The sequence below is a fragment of the Echinops telfairi genome, unplaced genomic scaffold (assembly GCF_000313985.2).
Source record: "Echinops telfairi isolate 266 unplaced genomic scaffold, ASM31398v2 ScPeMD7_443;HRSCAF=831, whole genome shotgun sequence".
Classification (NCBI taxonomy): domain Eukaryota; kingdom Metazoa; phylum Chordata; class Mammalia; order Afrosoricida; family Tenrecidae; genus Echinops; species Echinops telfairi.
The window spans coordinates 7275700-7290968 of record NW_022104341.1 but is presented as its reverse complement, the minus strand read 5'-3'; the positions used below and the strand labels follow the sequence as shown (position 1 = coordinate 7290968).

General features: G+C 44.7%; 1 protein-coding gene and 1 non-coding gene across 3 annotated transcripts; one reads left to right on the top strand and one right to left on the bottom strand.

Annotated features, from left to right (window-relative positions):
• Positions 1 to 6461: 6461 nt before the first annotated feature.
• LOC115870170 lies at positions 6462 to 6676 on the bottom strand. The gene has a single exon (XR_004046547.1). It is a non-coding gene; the product is annotated as a small nucleolar RNA U3 (small nucleolar RNA).
• A 577-nt stretch (positions 6677 to 7253) lies between these two features.
• On the top strand, positions 7254 to 13359 carry TMEM167B (transmembrane protein 167B). Of its 2 annotated transcripts, none has more exons than XM_045291927.1 (3): positions 7254 to 7673; positions 9989 to 10166; positions 10887 to 13359. In XM_045291927.1, exons 1-3 carry the CDS (start codon positions 7664 to 7666, stop codon positions 11047 to 11049), a joined length of 351 nt encoding a protein of 116 aa, XP_045147862.1. In that variant the 5' UTR covers positions 7254 to 7663; the 3' UTR covers positions 11050 to 13359. The 2 variants fall into 2 exon arrangements, with proteins under 2 accessions (XP_045147862.1, XP_004699274.1); XM_004699217.2 differs by having other exon boundaries at positions 7547 to 7673; positions 9989 to 10120.
• The last annotated feature ends 1910 nt before the right edge of the window (positions 13360 to 15269 follow it).

Here is a 15269-nt window from a genome sequence, read left to right as displayed (position 1 = left end):
CAAGGGCACACTGCGTGCTTTAAAATCAGAAAAGGTTGTAGCCTCTCACCATACTTGTTCAATCTGTATGCTGAACAAATAACCAGAGAAGCTACATCAGATGAAAAAGAATGTGGCATCAGGATTGGAGGAAGACTTGTTAACAATCTGCAATAATATGCAGATGACACAGCCCTGGTTGCTGAAAGTGAGGAGGAATTGAAGCACTTGTTGATGAAGCAAAAACCTTCGGTATGGATTACAGCTCAGTGTAAAGAAGAGGCAAATCCTCACAGCTGGACCATTAGGTAACATCATGATAAACGGAGAAAAGATAGAAGTTATCAAAGATTTCTGTCTTGCTTAGATCCACAATCAATGCTCATGAAAACAGCAGTCAAGAGATACATGGCTTTAAGTAGATCTGTTGCATAAGACCTCTTTAGGGCATTGAAAAGCAAGGGTGTTACTTGGAGGACTAAGGGGTGCCAGAATCCAGCCATAGTATTTTTTTAAATTAAGAGATCATTTTATTGGGAGCGCTTACAACTCTTACTACAATCCATACATCAATCACATCAGGCATATTTGTACGTATGTTGCCATCATTCTTTTCTAGACATTTACTTTCTATTGAGCCCTTGGAATTAGCTCCTCCTTTTTTTCCCTCCACCCTCCCATGACCCCTTGATAGATAAAAAATTATTATTTTCATATCTCACACTGACCCCTGTCTCCCTTCCCCCATGATTTCTGTTGTTCTTCCCCCTGGAGGTGGGTGTGTGGTTATGTGACGATCATTGCAATTGAGTCCCCCTTCCTCCTCTCCGGTCGCTATTCCTACTCCTGTTCCTTGATTCCATGTGTTGTGATCTCCCATCTCATCTATACTTATGTACATGCTCTGGTCTAGTCTGAATTGAGAAGCAGCACTGGGGCCATGATAGTGGGGGGTGAGGAAACCTCAAGGAACCAGAGGAATTGGCTCATCCCTATCCTGTGACCCCTCTGTGGGGGAATGTTCCATTGTTCACATATGGGCTTTGGGTCTCTGCTCCAACCCTCCTCGTTCTCAACAATATGTTTTTGTTTGTTTATTATGGGTCTTCTGATGCCTGTTACCCAGTCCTGATGACACCTCATGATAGCACTGGCTGCTGTGCTTTTTCCATGTGGGCTTATTTGCTTCTCTGCGTGATGGCCACTTGTTTAACTTCAAGCCTTTAAGACCCCAGACGCTGTATCTTTTAATAGTCAGGCACCATCCACCTTCTTCACGACATTTGCTTATGCACACAGTTTGTCTTCAGCAATCATGCCGGGAGGGTGAGCAGAGGCCAATTTGTCAGAACAAAGTATTCTTGTGTTGAGGGAGGGTATGAGCAGAGGTTGAAAGTCCTCAGTGTATTTCCATATAAATATATGCACATAGGCCCTTAGAATGCCTGTCTGTCTAGGCAATGCTACATACCGTTCCCAAAACCCAAACCAAACCCACTGCCTTCGAGCTAGTAGTTCTGATGCACAGTGACCACATAGGACAGCGGAGAACTGCTCCCCAGGATTTCCAAGACTGAAAATCTTTACAGGAGCAGACAGCCTTTCTCCCACGAGGCTGATGGGTTTGAAATGCTACCTTATGAGGTAGCCCAGTGTTTAATCTGCTGTGCCAGCAGGGCTCCTGCCATGCCTTTCAGGGCCAGCTAAACTGAGTTCACCAGCTAAAAGCACTTTCTCCTCGATACTCCCAGAATGCAGTGTTTATTTCCCATCGGCATGTCTTACTTCTGACTCTGTTTCCTGGTTATTTATCCTCACAGCTTCTCTTTGCGACTAAGCCTTGAACTTACTGAAGACAGAGTCTTTCCCATTCTTCTCTGCGCTCCCGGAGCTTAACACATTCCTGACGTCTCAAAGTCCTGGAACAAATATTTGCAGCATAAATTACTGTCCGACATCCCTTTTCTATTATGTTGTAATTCAAATGAAGCTATTGTTGCCAGCTGTGCCTTTGGAACTGAACTTAGTCTTTGGTGAAACCAGAAGGCAATAGTCTCAGCGCACACACACCCCCCCCACCCCAGCCCCGCCCCCCCATGATTTGCGCTCATCACAGTGACCACAGGAACCCTAACAAACAGGCCTCTGTTGTTGACTGACAGGCCTTTGGCAGCATCCGCTGGTTCTCAAGTGCAGGCTGAGACAAACTAAGGAAGGGCTGTTTGAGTACCGCATCGCCAGCCAATGGGGCTCTATTTATTTCTCCAGAGAGCTGGACTGAAGGAGCCTGTGACCCTGAGGTGAGGCCCGCCTGGCAGGGAAGGGTAGCTGTGAGGCTTGGGGGCTTTCCAGGGTGACAAAATAACTGACGCACGGAGGGGGACCAAATCCTCAAAGAGCAGTAGCAGTGGGAAGCATCCTAATTGGAGGCTTAAGTCAGACTGGCCTGGGTTTGAGTTCTTACTAGTTGTGCGATCCCTTGGCGTCTCTCTGAGTTCTCATGTTTAAAAGTATCCTGCAAAATGGCTGTGAAGGTCAGAGAGGATGCGTCTAAAAACAGCTGACATGAAGCCTGTGCCCAATCTCCGTGTTTCTCCATGTGCCCTCCTCAGGACGCGCTATTTTCTTAAGGGGGGGGGCTCTTTAGCCTCTATGCCTGCAAAACCGAGTGCAGTGCCCAGCACATTGTAGACACTGACATCTGTGTTAACCAGGGAGCAACCACAACACTAACTTACTTTTGCAGAGCATTTCCTGCAAGGCAGGTATTGCTGTAAATTATAATCCATCTCATCCTCAACCACCTTAGAGAGGAGGTTCTATTGTTAACCTAATTTTACAGAAGAAACGACAGAATGTAATTGTTCAGAATATAAAGTTTTGGTACACCTCACTTGGATATAAAAATCTGGGGAAATTGACTTTACTGAAAAGGTAAACAAACAAACAAACAAGCAACAATAACAAAAATACTTTAAAAATCCTGAAAGAAACAAAAGCAAAGGGAGAATGGAAATAAATGTAAGAGGGGAAAGAAAAAGTCGGAAGGAGGAGGGAAGAGGGAAAGAGAGTAAGGGTTGAGTAGAGCCCACTTAATTCAGAATCAGATCATGGGCTATCCCTGCCATCAGGGATAATAATTAGCCAAGTGACCGCTCTTTCTAACTCTTCCACTGTGATTTCTCTATCCTTAAACTTTGAGAATGACAGGGTGGAAGTTCTCAGCTGGGAACAAAATGGAGGTACAGTCAGCCTGTGGAAGCCAGAGCGTGTGTAAAGGGGGAGCCTAGCCTGAGAAAGAGAAGGGGGGCATGTGCCCCTAAGAGAGCGCAGGAGGAAGAGGGAAGAGAGCAACAGAGCTGGGAAGCCCCATTGAGCCCCGTGGGGTGCCCACAGGTGTCACAGCACCTACGTGAGAGAGCAAAGACTCTATTTGAAGACCATGGAGCAGTTCGCTTTTAAAATTTTTGTATAATTTAATAAGCACCTTTTGGGGAACAGTTTCTTTAGCTGAAGCTTATCATCCACCCAGGGGAGCATGGGGAATTTCAGGCTACGGAGTCAGACATGTATACAAGTAGGCACTCGGTTGTTAGGAAAGAAAATAGCCGTTGTGGCTTGCAGTATGAGGCCCAAGACTAGTGTCAGTGTGCTATCAGGCGGTCCAAAGTTCCCTCTTTCTCTCTGAAGTAAGGATACGAAGATGGGGCTGTTTCGAGGCTTACGGGAGATCATTTTAGGAGCTTTGCCTCTGCTAAGTTTTCATGATTGTGCTGACACAATGGATGCTTCAAGAATGCTAAAATGGTACAGTCACTAAGGTGCTGGTTGTCCCAGTGAAAAAGACAATTTGAAGAAAGAGTTAAGTGATTCAAAGATTATCTACAGACTCTCAGTGTGGTTAAGTGTGGTTGAAATGGTCCTTGCCCAACAGACTGCTCGTGGGGTCACATCCTTTGCTTTCCGCAAACATTGCGACTTGGGCCCATTGTTGGCAGCCACCGTGTTCATCCACCTCAATGGGCTCCTTCCTTACTGACCCTCTACCTCACCAAGGAGGATGCCCTTCTCCAGAGTCATCCTTCCTAATGACACGTGCAAAGTTTTAGGAACCATCTTAACTTCTAGGGAGCATTCTGGCTGTACTTTTTCCAATAGGGTTTACTCCTTCCACTGGCAATTCATAGTATATGTAATATTCTTCCCCCAACCTTACAATTTAAAGACATCAATTCTTCTCCAGTTTTCCTTATTGACTGTCCAGCCTTCAAGTGCATATGAAGCCATTGAAAATATCATGGCTTGGGTCAGGCATGCCTTGGTTCTTAAAGCAACATTTTAACACCTTAAGTCTTTCGCAGCAGATTTGCACCATGCAGGATGTTGTTTTATTTCCTGACCTGCTTCCATGAGTGCTGATTACGGATCCAAGTAAAATGAGATCCCTGATAATGGCAGTCTATCGTGTTATATAGTGGTCGAGTGGTGAGGATTTGTTTTCTCATGTTGCAATGTGATTCATACTTAAGGCTGTAGTCTTTGATCTTCATCAGTAAGTGCTTCTTCTCTTTCAGCAAACAGCCGCATATTGCAGGCTGTTCCTGAGTCTTCCTCCTCATTTGGATTTGTTCTTCTTTAGATCGTCCAGCTTCTCAGATTCTGTCTAGGGCCTGGTTAACATGGTCTTGCACCTTTCGTCAGCCTTGGTGCAGGGAGCAGCCAGTTGCTAGCAATGATATTAGTGCTGCATGTTTTATAGGGCTGACAAAAGATCCAAAGACCAAGACAGCAACTAGGATGTTTTTGTGGAGGTCCTAGGCAGCTCTTTTGGACAGATGAATGTATTTATGTATACAAGGGTAAGTCGAGGAGCATTGCTAGTATGTTTCTAGTTCATACACGGAGGGGGTTATTCGAAACATAGCTCTTTCATATGTTTAAACATATCTCTGCCATTAGTGGATGGCTGCAGACAAGTTCTTTCAGTAATACGCTTGTCTTAGTCTCATCAGGGTTCCTAACAAATACACACACACACACACACACAATTACAACAGTGACTTCTGAGGGGGCGCTGCTGGGCCAGTTACATTCAAAGCAGAGCATTTAGTTCAGAAGGTTATGGTGACTGGTTGGTTGAGGGGTGGGGGCTGCTCCAAAACAATCCCAATGATACATTTTCAAGGGTGCAGGACGCTCACAAGGACTTATTAGGAAAATGAAAACTGCATTGGTGAGGAAAAGGCCAGGAAATTTATACCAAGAATTTTTCCCCATCATGACGATGCACCTGCTCGTTCTTCAAAGGCAGCAAGGGTTGTCCCCTACGAATGGGAGCGTTTACCCCATTTACTCATCAGCCCTGACGTTTCACCTCCAGACTTCTTTTTGTTTCCCAACCTCAAAGAACACTTAAAAGGAACAGGATTCGGGCCCTTCACTCAACAATGCCAAAATTGCCATTTCAACATGGTGTAAATCAAAGAGTGCAGAATTCTTGGAGGAAGGGCTAGAGAGACAGAAACACTATCTTCAGAAGTGTATAGACCTAGATGGAAGATGTTGAGAAACAATCCCTTCACGTTTTGATAATTTTATTTAATAAAGGTTTATTATTTTAGAGCAATACTTTGCTTGCCCTTATATATATATGCATGGGTATGTAATCTGAATGGCTGGCCTTGTATTATATTTTGTTGCATATTTCTTCCATTTATTTTCTGTTGTTCGTTGCTTCTTAATTAACTTTATTTTGTAAAGCAGTGCTAGGTCTGCAGAATAATTGAGCAGAAAGTATAGCATCCCTATATGCTTCCTTTCTTCCCCCGTTTTCTCTATTGTTAACATTTTGTACTGGTGTGGTATGTTTGTTATAATTGATGAATTAATATTGATGCATTACTATTAATTGAAGTTCATAGTTTACATTAGGGTTCGCCCTTTGTATTATACATTTTTATGAGTTATGATAAATGCATAATGCAATGTATCCACCATTATAGTATTATACAGAATAATTTCATTGTCCTCTGCCTAGTGATTATGTGTTGTGATTATGCATTGGTGGCCTAGTGATTATGCATTGGACTGTTAACCACAAGGTCAGCAGTTTGAAACTACTAGCCACTCCACTAGAGAAAGATGAGGCTATCTCCTCTCACAAAGCGGTTACAGTCTCAGAAACCCACAGAGGCAGTGCTACCCTGTCCTATAGGGTTGCTACATGTTAGAATTGACTGGATGGCATTGAGTTTTTTTGTTTTGTTTTTGAGTTTTGTGTTCCACCTAACCATCCTTATGATCTCTTCCCTCCCCAAACTGGCAACCAATGATCTTTAACTGTACATTTTTGCCTTTTCTACAGTTTTATAATTAGAATCATATATCATATAACTTTCCAGACTGGGTTCTTTCACTTTACAATATACCTGTAATGTTTCTCCATATATTTTTGCAGCTTGATAGTTTTTGCTTTTTTTTTTCACTCAGACTGCACTCTCTCCCTCTCGCTCTGCAGGAGGGCGGAGGAGAACGATCATAAATGGCAAGCGGCAGCTGCAGCGAGGCAGCACCGGGAGCCGGCTTCACGCTCAGGAGAGAATGCTGCGCCTCCTCCTCGTGGTTTTCGGTGCTCTACACGATCAGAGAAACTTCTCTAGTCACGAACTATAGAAATGATCCCTGAAAGTATAGTCTTTGATAGTTATTTTTGTTGCTAGGTAATAGTCCCCTATATGGATGTACCAGTTTATTCATCATTTTTTCCTGCTTCTGAATTTATGCACAATTACGTATATTGCACAAGGAATATGACCTGCTGATGACTCTCTACGGTTTCAACAGGGCAGCTCGGGCAGCTTTTCGACTTTCTCGTGAGAAGCCCGAAGGTAGTAGAAAAGTGGGGCATGGACGTGATTTTCCCTTTCCAGTAAGGAAGCGGGCAGCAAGCAGCAACCAGCAGATGGCACTGCAGCAACAGAGGCAGAGTCCCTTTAGGTCCTAGACAGCCTCAGCGGACTTGAAACCTCCGACACCATCAGAGAACTCCGGACGAAATCACGCTTTTCGTTTGGATCCGAATAGGATCTGATTTGTATTGCTTGTTTTAGTTCCAAAGTTCCTATTTCTTTTCGAAAAAGTCATATGGACCTTGAGTATCCAGCTATCCAGGAGTAAAGAACCGCGGCAAGGGTCGCCCTTTGCTCTCTAGTGTCGGATTAGTGTAGTGGGTGTAGATGGAACGAAAACCCACACACGCACCACCACCCCCATTACCGCCGCCACCCACATACACACCAGCTGCCGCAGGGCAAGTTACATTGCAAAACTGCCTTCCCAAACCGACAGGATCAAGTCTGGTTAAGCCCCAATACAAACTCCGCAAGAGCACCCGAAATACACCAGGTAACCGTGGTCACGTAGGCTGCCACCTGAACCGCGCTCCACGGAAGCACGCAAGGACCGAGTACGCAGGCCCGCGTGCTCCCTCCCTCGGTAATCGGCTAGTCGCTCCTGATATGGTTCGGCGCTCGTCTCTCCGCCTTTGCGCTTGCGTCCTACGGCTCCTGCCCGACGCCGCGGCCGGATCGGGAAGTGTCAAGCGGGAGCCGGCTCCCCGAGCGCCTTCGCTTCGCCGCCACCACTGCTGACCCCAGAGCCCCTAATAGGCGTGGGCCCAGCCACCATGACGAACGGTGAGAGCCGGTGTGAAGTGCAGGGAGTGGGAGTGAGGGTGAAACGTGGCGGGCGGGGCTGGGACTGACGTGTCCGTTCTCCCCGCCCCCTCTCGGCCCGGCCCCCCTTGGCCTCTGAGCGCCCCTAACTCCTGCCCTCTTGCTTCGCAAGTTCGCCCGAGCCGTGCACTCTAGCACTCCCAGTGTGGGCACCCCAATCCCTTTCCAGCCTCTCCCCTCCCTTAGAAGTTCGTTTGGGCCCTTGGGAGCCTCTTGGGGAGACCAGCGCCGGTGGAAAGGCGCTACCCTCCGCGAAGTGAGCCCTTCTCCAAGTCCCTAAGCCGTCGCCTCGTACTGTTGACCGTCTGTTGTTGGGAGCATCTAGACGTCACAGGATCTCAAGCCCAGAAATGTTAGGGGATGAGGAAGAAGTTTCTGAAAGTGTTGTCCTTTGGGGGAAAAACAAAACAACACACCAGTGGAGTCATTTCTTGTTTGTATAATACGGGCCAGGTGATTCCTTACAGGGACGCTGGCGGTTGTTGCAAGGATTGGATTTAGACACTGGCTCCCCAATCATTTGGCAGTCGTACCCTGCTCATCTAACCAGATTTTCCAAGCTGCTTCAAACGTTTTATAGACATGGCTTCCAAACTCCAGAAAAGGCAGGGCCTTGATGGTCTTAGTCAACTTTTCAGAGAAGAACTTTAAGAGGGCACACGAAAGCATTTTCCCCGCCACCATTCTTCCGCCACAGGCCAGGCACTGAAGGTTCAAATTTCATCTCCTTATCAATTTTGGCATTGCCAGTTAAAACTGAAGGGAGGAAAGAGTACACAAGTGTTACGGAGTCGCGCCCAACACAAGACCACTGACCCACAAGCAGCTGCAAAGTAACAAGGCAAAAGTTTATTAGAGAAGAGCAAAGGTTTACTAGAGAAAAGGACACAAAAAGCAAATCCGGATTTGGGCTACAGCATGGCCACGCAGGGTCCAAACTGAAGCGCTCGGCCAGAGTTCCTTGGCCCTATTTATACACTTAAAACCAGTAAGGAGAAGGGGGTGTGCAAGGAATGGGGAAGGGTGTCTGCACAAGATAACAGGATGGGGGCAGTTTAGCCTGCCCAGCTTATCTTGGTCCAGGTGCGCTTGTAAAACTTTTTGGCTGACATTTACTAGCGGCAGTTTGTAAGGTCACAGTGGCATACTTTTACGATTTGTTTTTCATCTGCTAGAGATAACATAGTTTTACTTATTTTTCTAAAAACAACATTCTCTTCTTAGGGGGCGGGGGATGACCTTTAGACTCTTCAAAATGGGGTAGCTTAAGGCAAGCTCTTTTATTCTATTGAGCCTTAACAACAAGGAAGGACCATTGATCATAAACAGCTCAGTGTTTGTGCTAACTTGTGGGCCTTTGTCTGCTGTGACACTTAGCTGTGGGCTAGTTTATGGGGGGTGGGGGTGGAGGGCTATAGAATGATCCATAAGTCGCAGATACTGGTTCTACAAATCATCCTGTTGGAGCTTCCTGGGTAGTTAAGAGGTTTGAGGATAAGAAATAATCTGAACCAGGAAATCAGAGATTAGTCTGACACATTTACAAAATAACCTCTCTTGTGGTTCCCCCCCCTTTTTAAGAGTAAATATTGTGCTTAGGTGTGTGCAAGGAATAGCTCAGTTTACATATGTAAGAAACTGAACTTAGGGTGTAAAATCTCTCCACTACGTCGAAGAGTCAGTTACATTTTTTTTTTAAGCAAGAATCTGTTATCCTGGCAGAAAATTTGGTTTGTAAGTAGAGTGCTGTGCATGAAATGTATTCGTATGGTAGTCATATGGATCCCAACTGTTGTAATTCCTGTTCAACTTTATTTTTTGTATTAACATATTCTTCACCAACAGATGAAGATCTGAAACTTGGGTACATATCAAACTTTACTTAAAAAAAAAAAACGAAACACCCACTTGAGTGATTTAAATAAGAACCTGTGTGTTCTCCCTGCTCAGCCTGGAAAGATGCTTACAGTTCTTCCAACCAGCTGCCAATACTGTCCACTTGTAGCAAGCAGATTCCCCAGGAACTCCTAGAACCTGGAGGTCTTGAAAGAGGAGGGGAGGGAGCAGTGAAATCGGTGTGAGGGAGATGTCTGCAAGCACTTTTGGAGGATAATAAAGTAACCAGGACCTTGGCTTCCTCTTGTCAAGGGTTGGCACTGCTAGTTGAGGTTATCTTGTTAGGATGTTCCACTCTGTTCCTGGAGTTTTCAGGTGGGATCGCCTGTCTGCCCCAGGCTGTATCAGAACCAAAGATTTTTCTCTTCTCTCTGTAACAGTATACTCTTTGGATGGGATTGTGGTTTTTGGGCTGCTGTTTGTTTGTACCTGTGCCTACTTCAAGAAAGTACCTCGTCTTAAGTCCTGGCTGCTGTCAGAGAAGAAGGGTGTTTGGGGTGTGTTTTACAAAGGTAAGCTCCTATCTCTCCAGGGAGAGACCATCTCCAACTCTAGACAGTGAGAAGTGGCCAAGGGGGTTGGGGCAGGGGCGTGGGGCACAAAAATGAGCTCAGGTTAGATTGGGGTCAGGCTTTAAAGAGATCCCTGATATTGAACCTGTGAGTCTGTTGAACAAAAGTTTTTTGAAGTTGAGGAAAAAGGTAAATGTTAGAATTTTAAAATATGATTGTTTATTTCATTATCTGGGTTTTGGATTTCATTATTCTCCACAGAGTAAAAGTATGAGGGTGGGGGAACCTCAAAAAGCTTGTGGAAAATAACATTTTTTTCATTTAATTTTCCCATGAACATTGTGAAGCCTCATATATAAATTAAGCCATTTTACTCTTTGCTAGAATGTGTTAGGGTGGATATTTTCCTGATGAAAAGATTTTCTGATTTCTTGTGAAGAATAAGTTGGACTCTTCTTAAAGTTTCTACTTAATTCAGGCACTTTTATCCTTTTCATTTTGGGTAGATTCATCTGGAATCCTACCTACCGACCTATATATATATATTTTTTCTACCTATATCTTTTTCAAACATGGACATAAGTTAAACGGACAGCATATTTCACCTAGCACCTCGAGCTTCAGAGTAGCCTTTAGCTACATTCCCAGGTCCTTGCGACACTTCATCTGCGGTAGCTCTCTTTTTGGTGACTTGGCATTGTAAAAGATGGGGACTTCGATGAAGTGACGAGTATCATGTCTTTTCTCTTTTCACTGTGCTCCCCAGCTGCTGTGATTGGAACCCGGCTGCATGCTGCAGTGGCGATTGCCTGTGTTGTCATGGCCTTTTACGTCCTGTTTATAAAATGAATTCCAAAGCACCCAGCTCATCAACTGCCAACGGAGGGGACCAGGGTGAAGAGCCTCTCGGGAGCCTGGGCCCAGCATAGCAGATGTCAACTGAAATCATCAGTCCCCAGATTGGCGCCACAGCACCCTCCCTTACCACGTGGGGGAGAGCGCCTCATGGTCGCAAACATTGTGTATGCTTCAGGGGACTCCAGAGAGCCACTTCTTTTGATTGATGTGTAAATCAGTTTTTGGCAGAGAGTATATGATTTCCAGATACGTTGCAAGATAAGATTCCATACTTCCTGCTTACAGACCTTACAAACCTGTCACCTGTTCTGTTCTTCAGCCCCTCTTCAGGACCTTTTCCAAACCGAGACTCGGTGGGGAAGGCTATGTTCACACCGCCTAGAAGAGATTATTTTCAAGACTTATTTTTCCCCTCTGTTGGATTTGCATTTGGCAAACTGGGAACATGGGGGAGGCCTGGGTGCGATGCCAAGAAATCGTTTGGCTTTGGCAATGTGTCTTTCATATACCCATCTGGGAACTTAAGGGAGCGACATGGCCCTCACTGCAAAAACAGAACAGATCAGTAGCCGTGCTATGTGCTGGTAGCTTGGGAGGTTTGCCGAGAGAACCTGGGCCTCCCTAAGAGTTGAGAAATTACAATCTGTGTGTGGTGAGACCAGAAAATAGTAACAACCTGAAAAAAATGTTCTGTGCACCAGTATCCTCACCTGGAGACTTCACCCAATCGAACGGTGTATGGAGAGTGAATCAACTGTTGCTACTTTCCTAAGGCCTTTTTATATTTTCTAAATTACTTAGTGCTAAATACTGTTACTCCAGCAGTTTTTAATGCCTCCGCTAGGGGAAAGAGAAGCTATTGAAGAAGTAATTGTTTAATATATTTGCAGTTAAGGTGGAAGAAATAAATCTAGTATTTTAATTCATATACTAGTAAAGTCATCTTGTATAAGAGTTTACGATGATATTCAATGGCTGTTTTGTCATGTTATCTAAGATGCACATTTCTTCTTTGGTTACATGTGGATTGCTAACTGGCAACCTTTCGTTGATTGTGTTTTTTTCTGGTCAACTCTTCATTTTCTTCTTCCAGGACTCTTTAGCTGTTCTGAGGAAATTCTGTTCACTGTAAGAACTTGAGAAATTTGAATGAATAAGGACTGCTGATATCCATAAGCATATTTGGACAGGTCCTAGAATCCATGAATAAAACGAAGGTGTTGTCTTATTTTCTGAAGTAAAGAACAGGTTTGCCATAGAAATTGGTAGCCTTTTTTTGGGAGGTGGTAATTTCAGAGGCAGATCATTTTAGCTGGGAAGATCTCTTCATTCCCTCCTCAGTGGTAGAAGGGTCAGCTACTGTACCTATCATCCGGGAACTTCTTTGTTAAGAGAAAGAGAGAGTAGATTTTAAAATCATGTTGTCAAAAGAAGCATAGACATAGGTCCACCAGTTGTACTGCCCAGAAAGGTAAGAGCAAGAGGAACATCCCTGGATTATCTGTGGACAAGTTAGCTGTAGTTGACCCCTGTGTGGCACTGAATTCTGTCTTCTGTCCTCCCAAAAGAAGTAAAGCTGCTAGGAATGTTAAGTTCTAAAATAGGCAATGTAGGATTTGCAGTAGTCGAAAGCCATCAAGTAAACACTACATGTGTACTCATCTCGGAGTTTTGGCCGTTTTCAGGAATGGGCCACGGTAAATTTCAGTTTGTTTCCCATGGGCATTTCTGAGGACCTTGCGTTGAGTGCTGAGATCTAGTGGAACTGGGAAGAAGAGTTACACCTTGGGGGTGTGAGCTGGGAACCTGCTGACAGAAGGGAACGTCGCTCTGGAAACAGGTTCAGCATATTTTGCACTTATTTTGTAGCTTTAATGACTGGTGTTCTCTTAAAGGCTATGTCTCTGAGGTTGGCCCTTGGAACGGCATCATATTTTAGACTAGCTCCGTTTCACAGTTCTAGTTCGGAGAAACTTCCACAGCCTTCTGGATGGGGCATCTTGACCTAAACACTTGAGTTGTTATATTTTGAAATGTTTTCATATCAGAAGTACCAAAAAGTGCACAGGGTGAAGATAACTTGCAGCAAGAAGCCGCCAGTTGATTCTTGTCAGCAGATAAGCAGAGGCGTGTTGAATGTGTTCTTTGGTGGCTGTGTCTGACGCAGTTCTGACGATCAATTACAGGATGTTGTTCTGCTGGGGAGTCTTTGCGAGGTGAAGGAATGGGGAGAGCAATATTGCCTGAAGAGCCAGCAGGCCTCACCACAAACCCTGTGTGCCAGGGTAGATTGAAGTCAGCTCCTTTTTTATAGTTGAAATACAGTTTTTTATCCACCATTGTCTGCACAGATCCTTGAAAATAAAATTTCTTTCCCTACAGTCTTTGTCCATTTTATTTGTCACATGCTGATTTTAGTGACCCTGGTGAATAGCTCCATGGTTCTGCATACACCCTGTCATTTCAGTCCCCTGTGTGGTCATGAAAAATATTATATGGTTCATCATCTGTGAGGCTTGGCTTTGGCCTTCTTGTATACACACACGTTCCAGGGGTCTTCCAAAAATTTTGAGGGAAATGGAATTCAAAGATAAAAATACAAACTTTTCCTCAGCATAAGCTCTGTAAAGTCAAAACACTCTTGTAAACAGGAGCGACCATTTAGTTCCTCCGTAAAGAACCGAGGAGCCTGACAGTTTAGCCCTGTCAGTGCCGTCTTTTACATCATTAATTGAAGGAAAACGGGTGCCCTTTAAAGACTGTTCAAGATTGGGACACAAGGAGCTAAGTTTCGGGTTACAAGGCGGAGGCTAATGATTCCCATTGACACTACAAATTGCCCTTGTTTGATGAGAGACTGAGCAGGAGTAGGCAGAGAAAGACGGCGAATCTTTCCTGGGCACTTATCTGCTAAAGCTGTGGCTGGCTATCTCAAACACTGTCAAACACAGGGAAGCCTTTCTTTGACGCTCCAGAATGCCAACTAGTTAAGTTCCTTGAGCAAAGAAAACCATGACCTTTGCTCATAACTCTTTTGCTGTTGCCAGACTGCTTTGTGCTTTGTCTTCAGGATCGTGTTGGAAAGGCCATGCTTCATCTGTTAAAATTCATAAATGCTTCGGATCTTGATCGTTTGTTTAAAATGGTCCGTTGAAAGCTCTACACTTAGTGGCAACTGATCTAGAGCCAACTGTTTTGTAGCACCTATCAGGCAGAAGACTTGTGGAACTTTAATTTTTCAGTCAGAATTGTAGAAACTGAGCCAAGTGAGGTGTCTGTGGTGGTGGGTGTTGTTTCTGCTGTGAATCCTTGATTCTCTTTGGTGAGGGTAGAAACAATTGTTCCCTCAAAATTAATGTAGCTGGTCTGCTAATGAGGGCTTCACCATCAGCATCGCCTAGCCCCTTCTTTAAGTGAATTATCTATTTGTAAGCTGCTGGTTTCTTTGGCGCATTGGCCCCATGGACTTTTCAGAAGCCATCAGTGATTTCACCATTTTTACACCCAAGCTTCACCATATACTTGATGTTTGTTTATACTTCAATTGTAGCAGAACCTATGTTGCTCTAAGAGGGCCTCTTCAAATTTATCTTTCGTAACGCTTCAAACTAGGTCCTGTTCACGCGTGTTGTAACAAGTTGTAGGTGCCATCGAGTGGGCCCATGCTTCTAGTGATCCTCTACACAGCAGCAGGAACAACGCTCGGTTTGTGCCGTCCTCACGGACTCCCGGTCATCCAGTCAATTCTGACAAGTCACCTTCCCGGACAGCATGCAACTGCCCCTGTGGGCTTCCAAAACTGTAACACTACAGCTTCAAAAACCTCAGCTTTCTCCTTTGAGTGGCTGGTGATTTCGAACTGCTGATCTTGTGGTTAGCAGCTCAATGTGTACCCACTCCCTAACGGCTCTTTTGTGTCCTTCTCACACTTGTTGCTATGTTTGAGCCCACTGTTGCAGTCACTGCCAGTACATCTCTGAGGGCCTCCCTCTTTTCCACCAACCTGCATGATGTCCTTTTCCAGGAGTCTCCGACAACATGCCCAAAGTGTGGGAGATGAATTCATCCCTACATTCAAGAAGCATTCTGGCTGTACTTCTTCCAAGACAGATTTGCGTGTTCTTCTGGCAGCTCAGAGTACTTTCAATATTCACCAGCACCAACGTTAGAGGCATTAATTCTTCTGCAGGCTTCCTTTTTTTTAAAAATCATTTTATTGGGGACTCATATGACTCATCACAATCCATACACACATCAATTGTGTAAAGCTCATTTGTACATTCATTGCCCT

Coding starts and splice junctions, on each gene's coding strand:
- TMEM167B (XM_045291927.1), top strand. Junction 10,167..10,886: donor ACCATCTCCAACTCTAGACA/GTGAGAAGTGGC, acceptor TGTGCTCCCCAG/CTGCTGTGATTGGAACCCGG.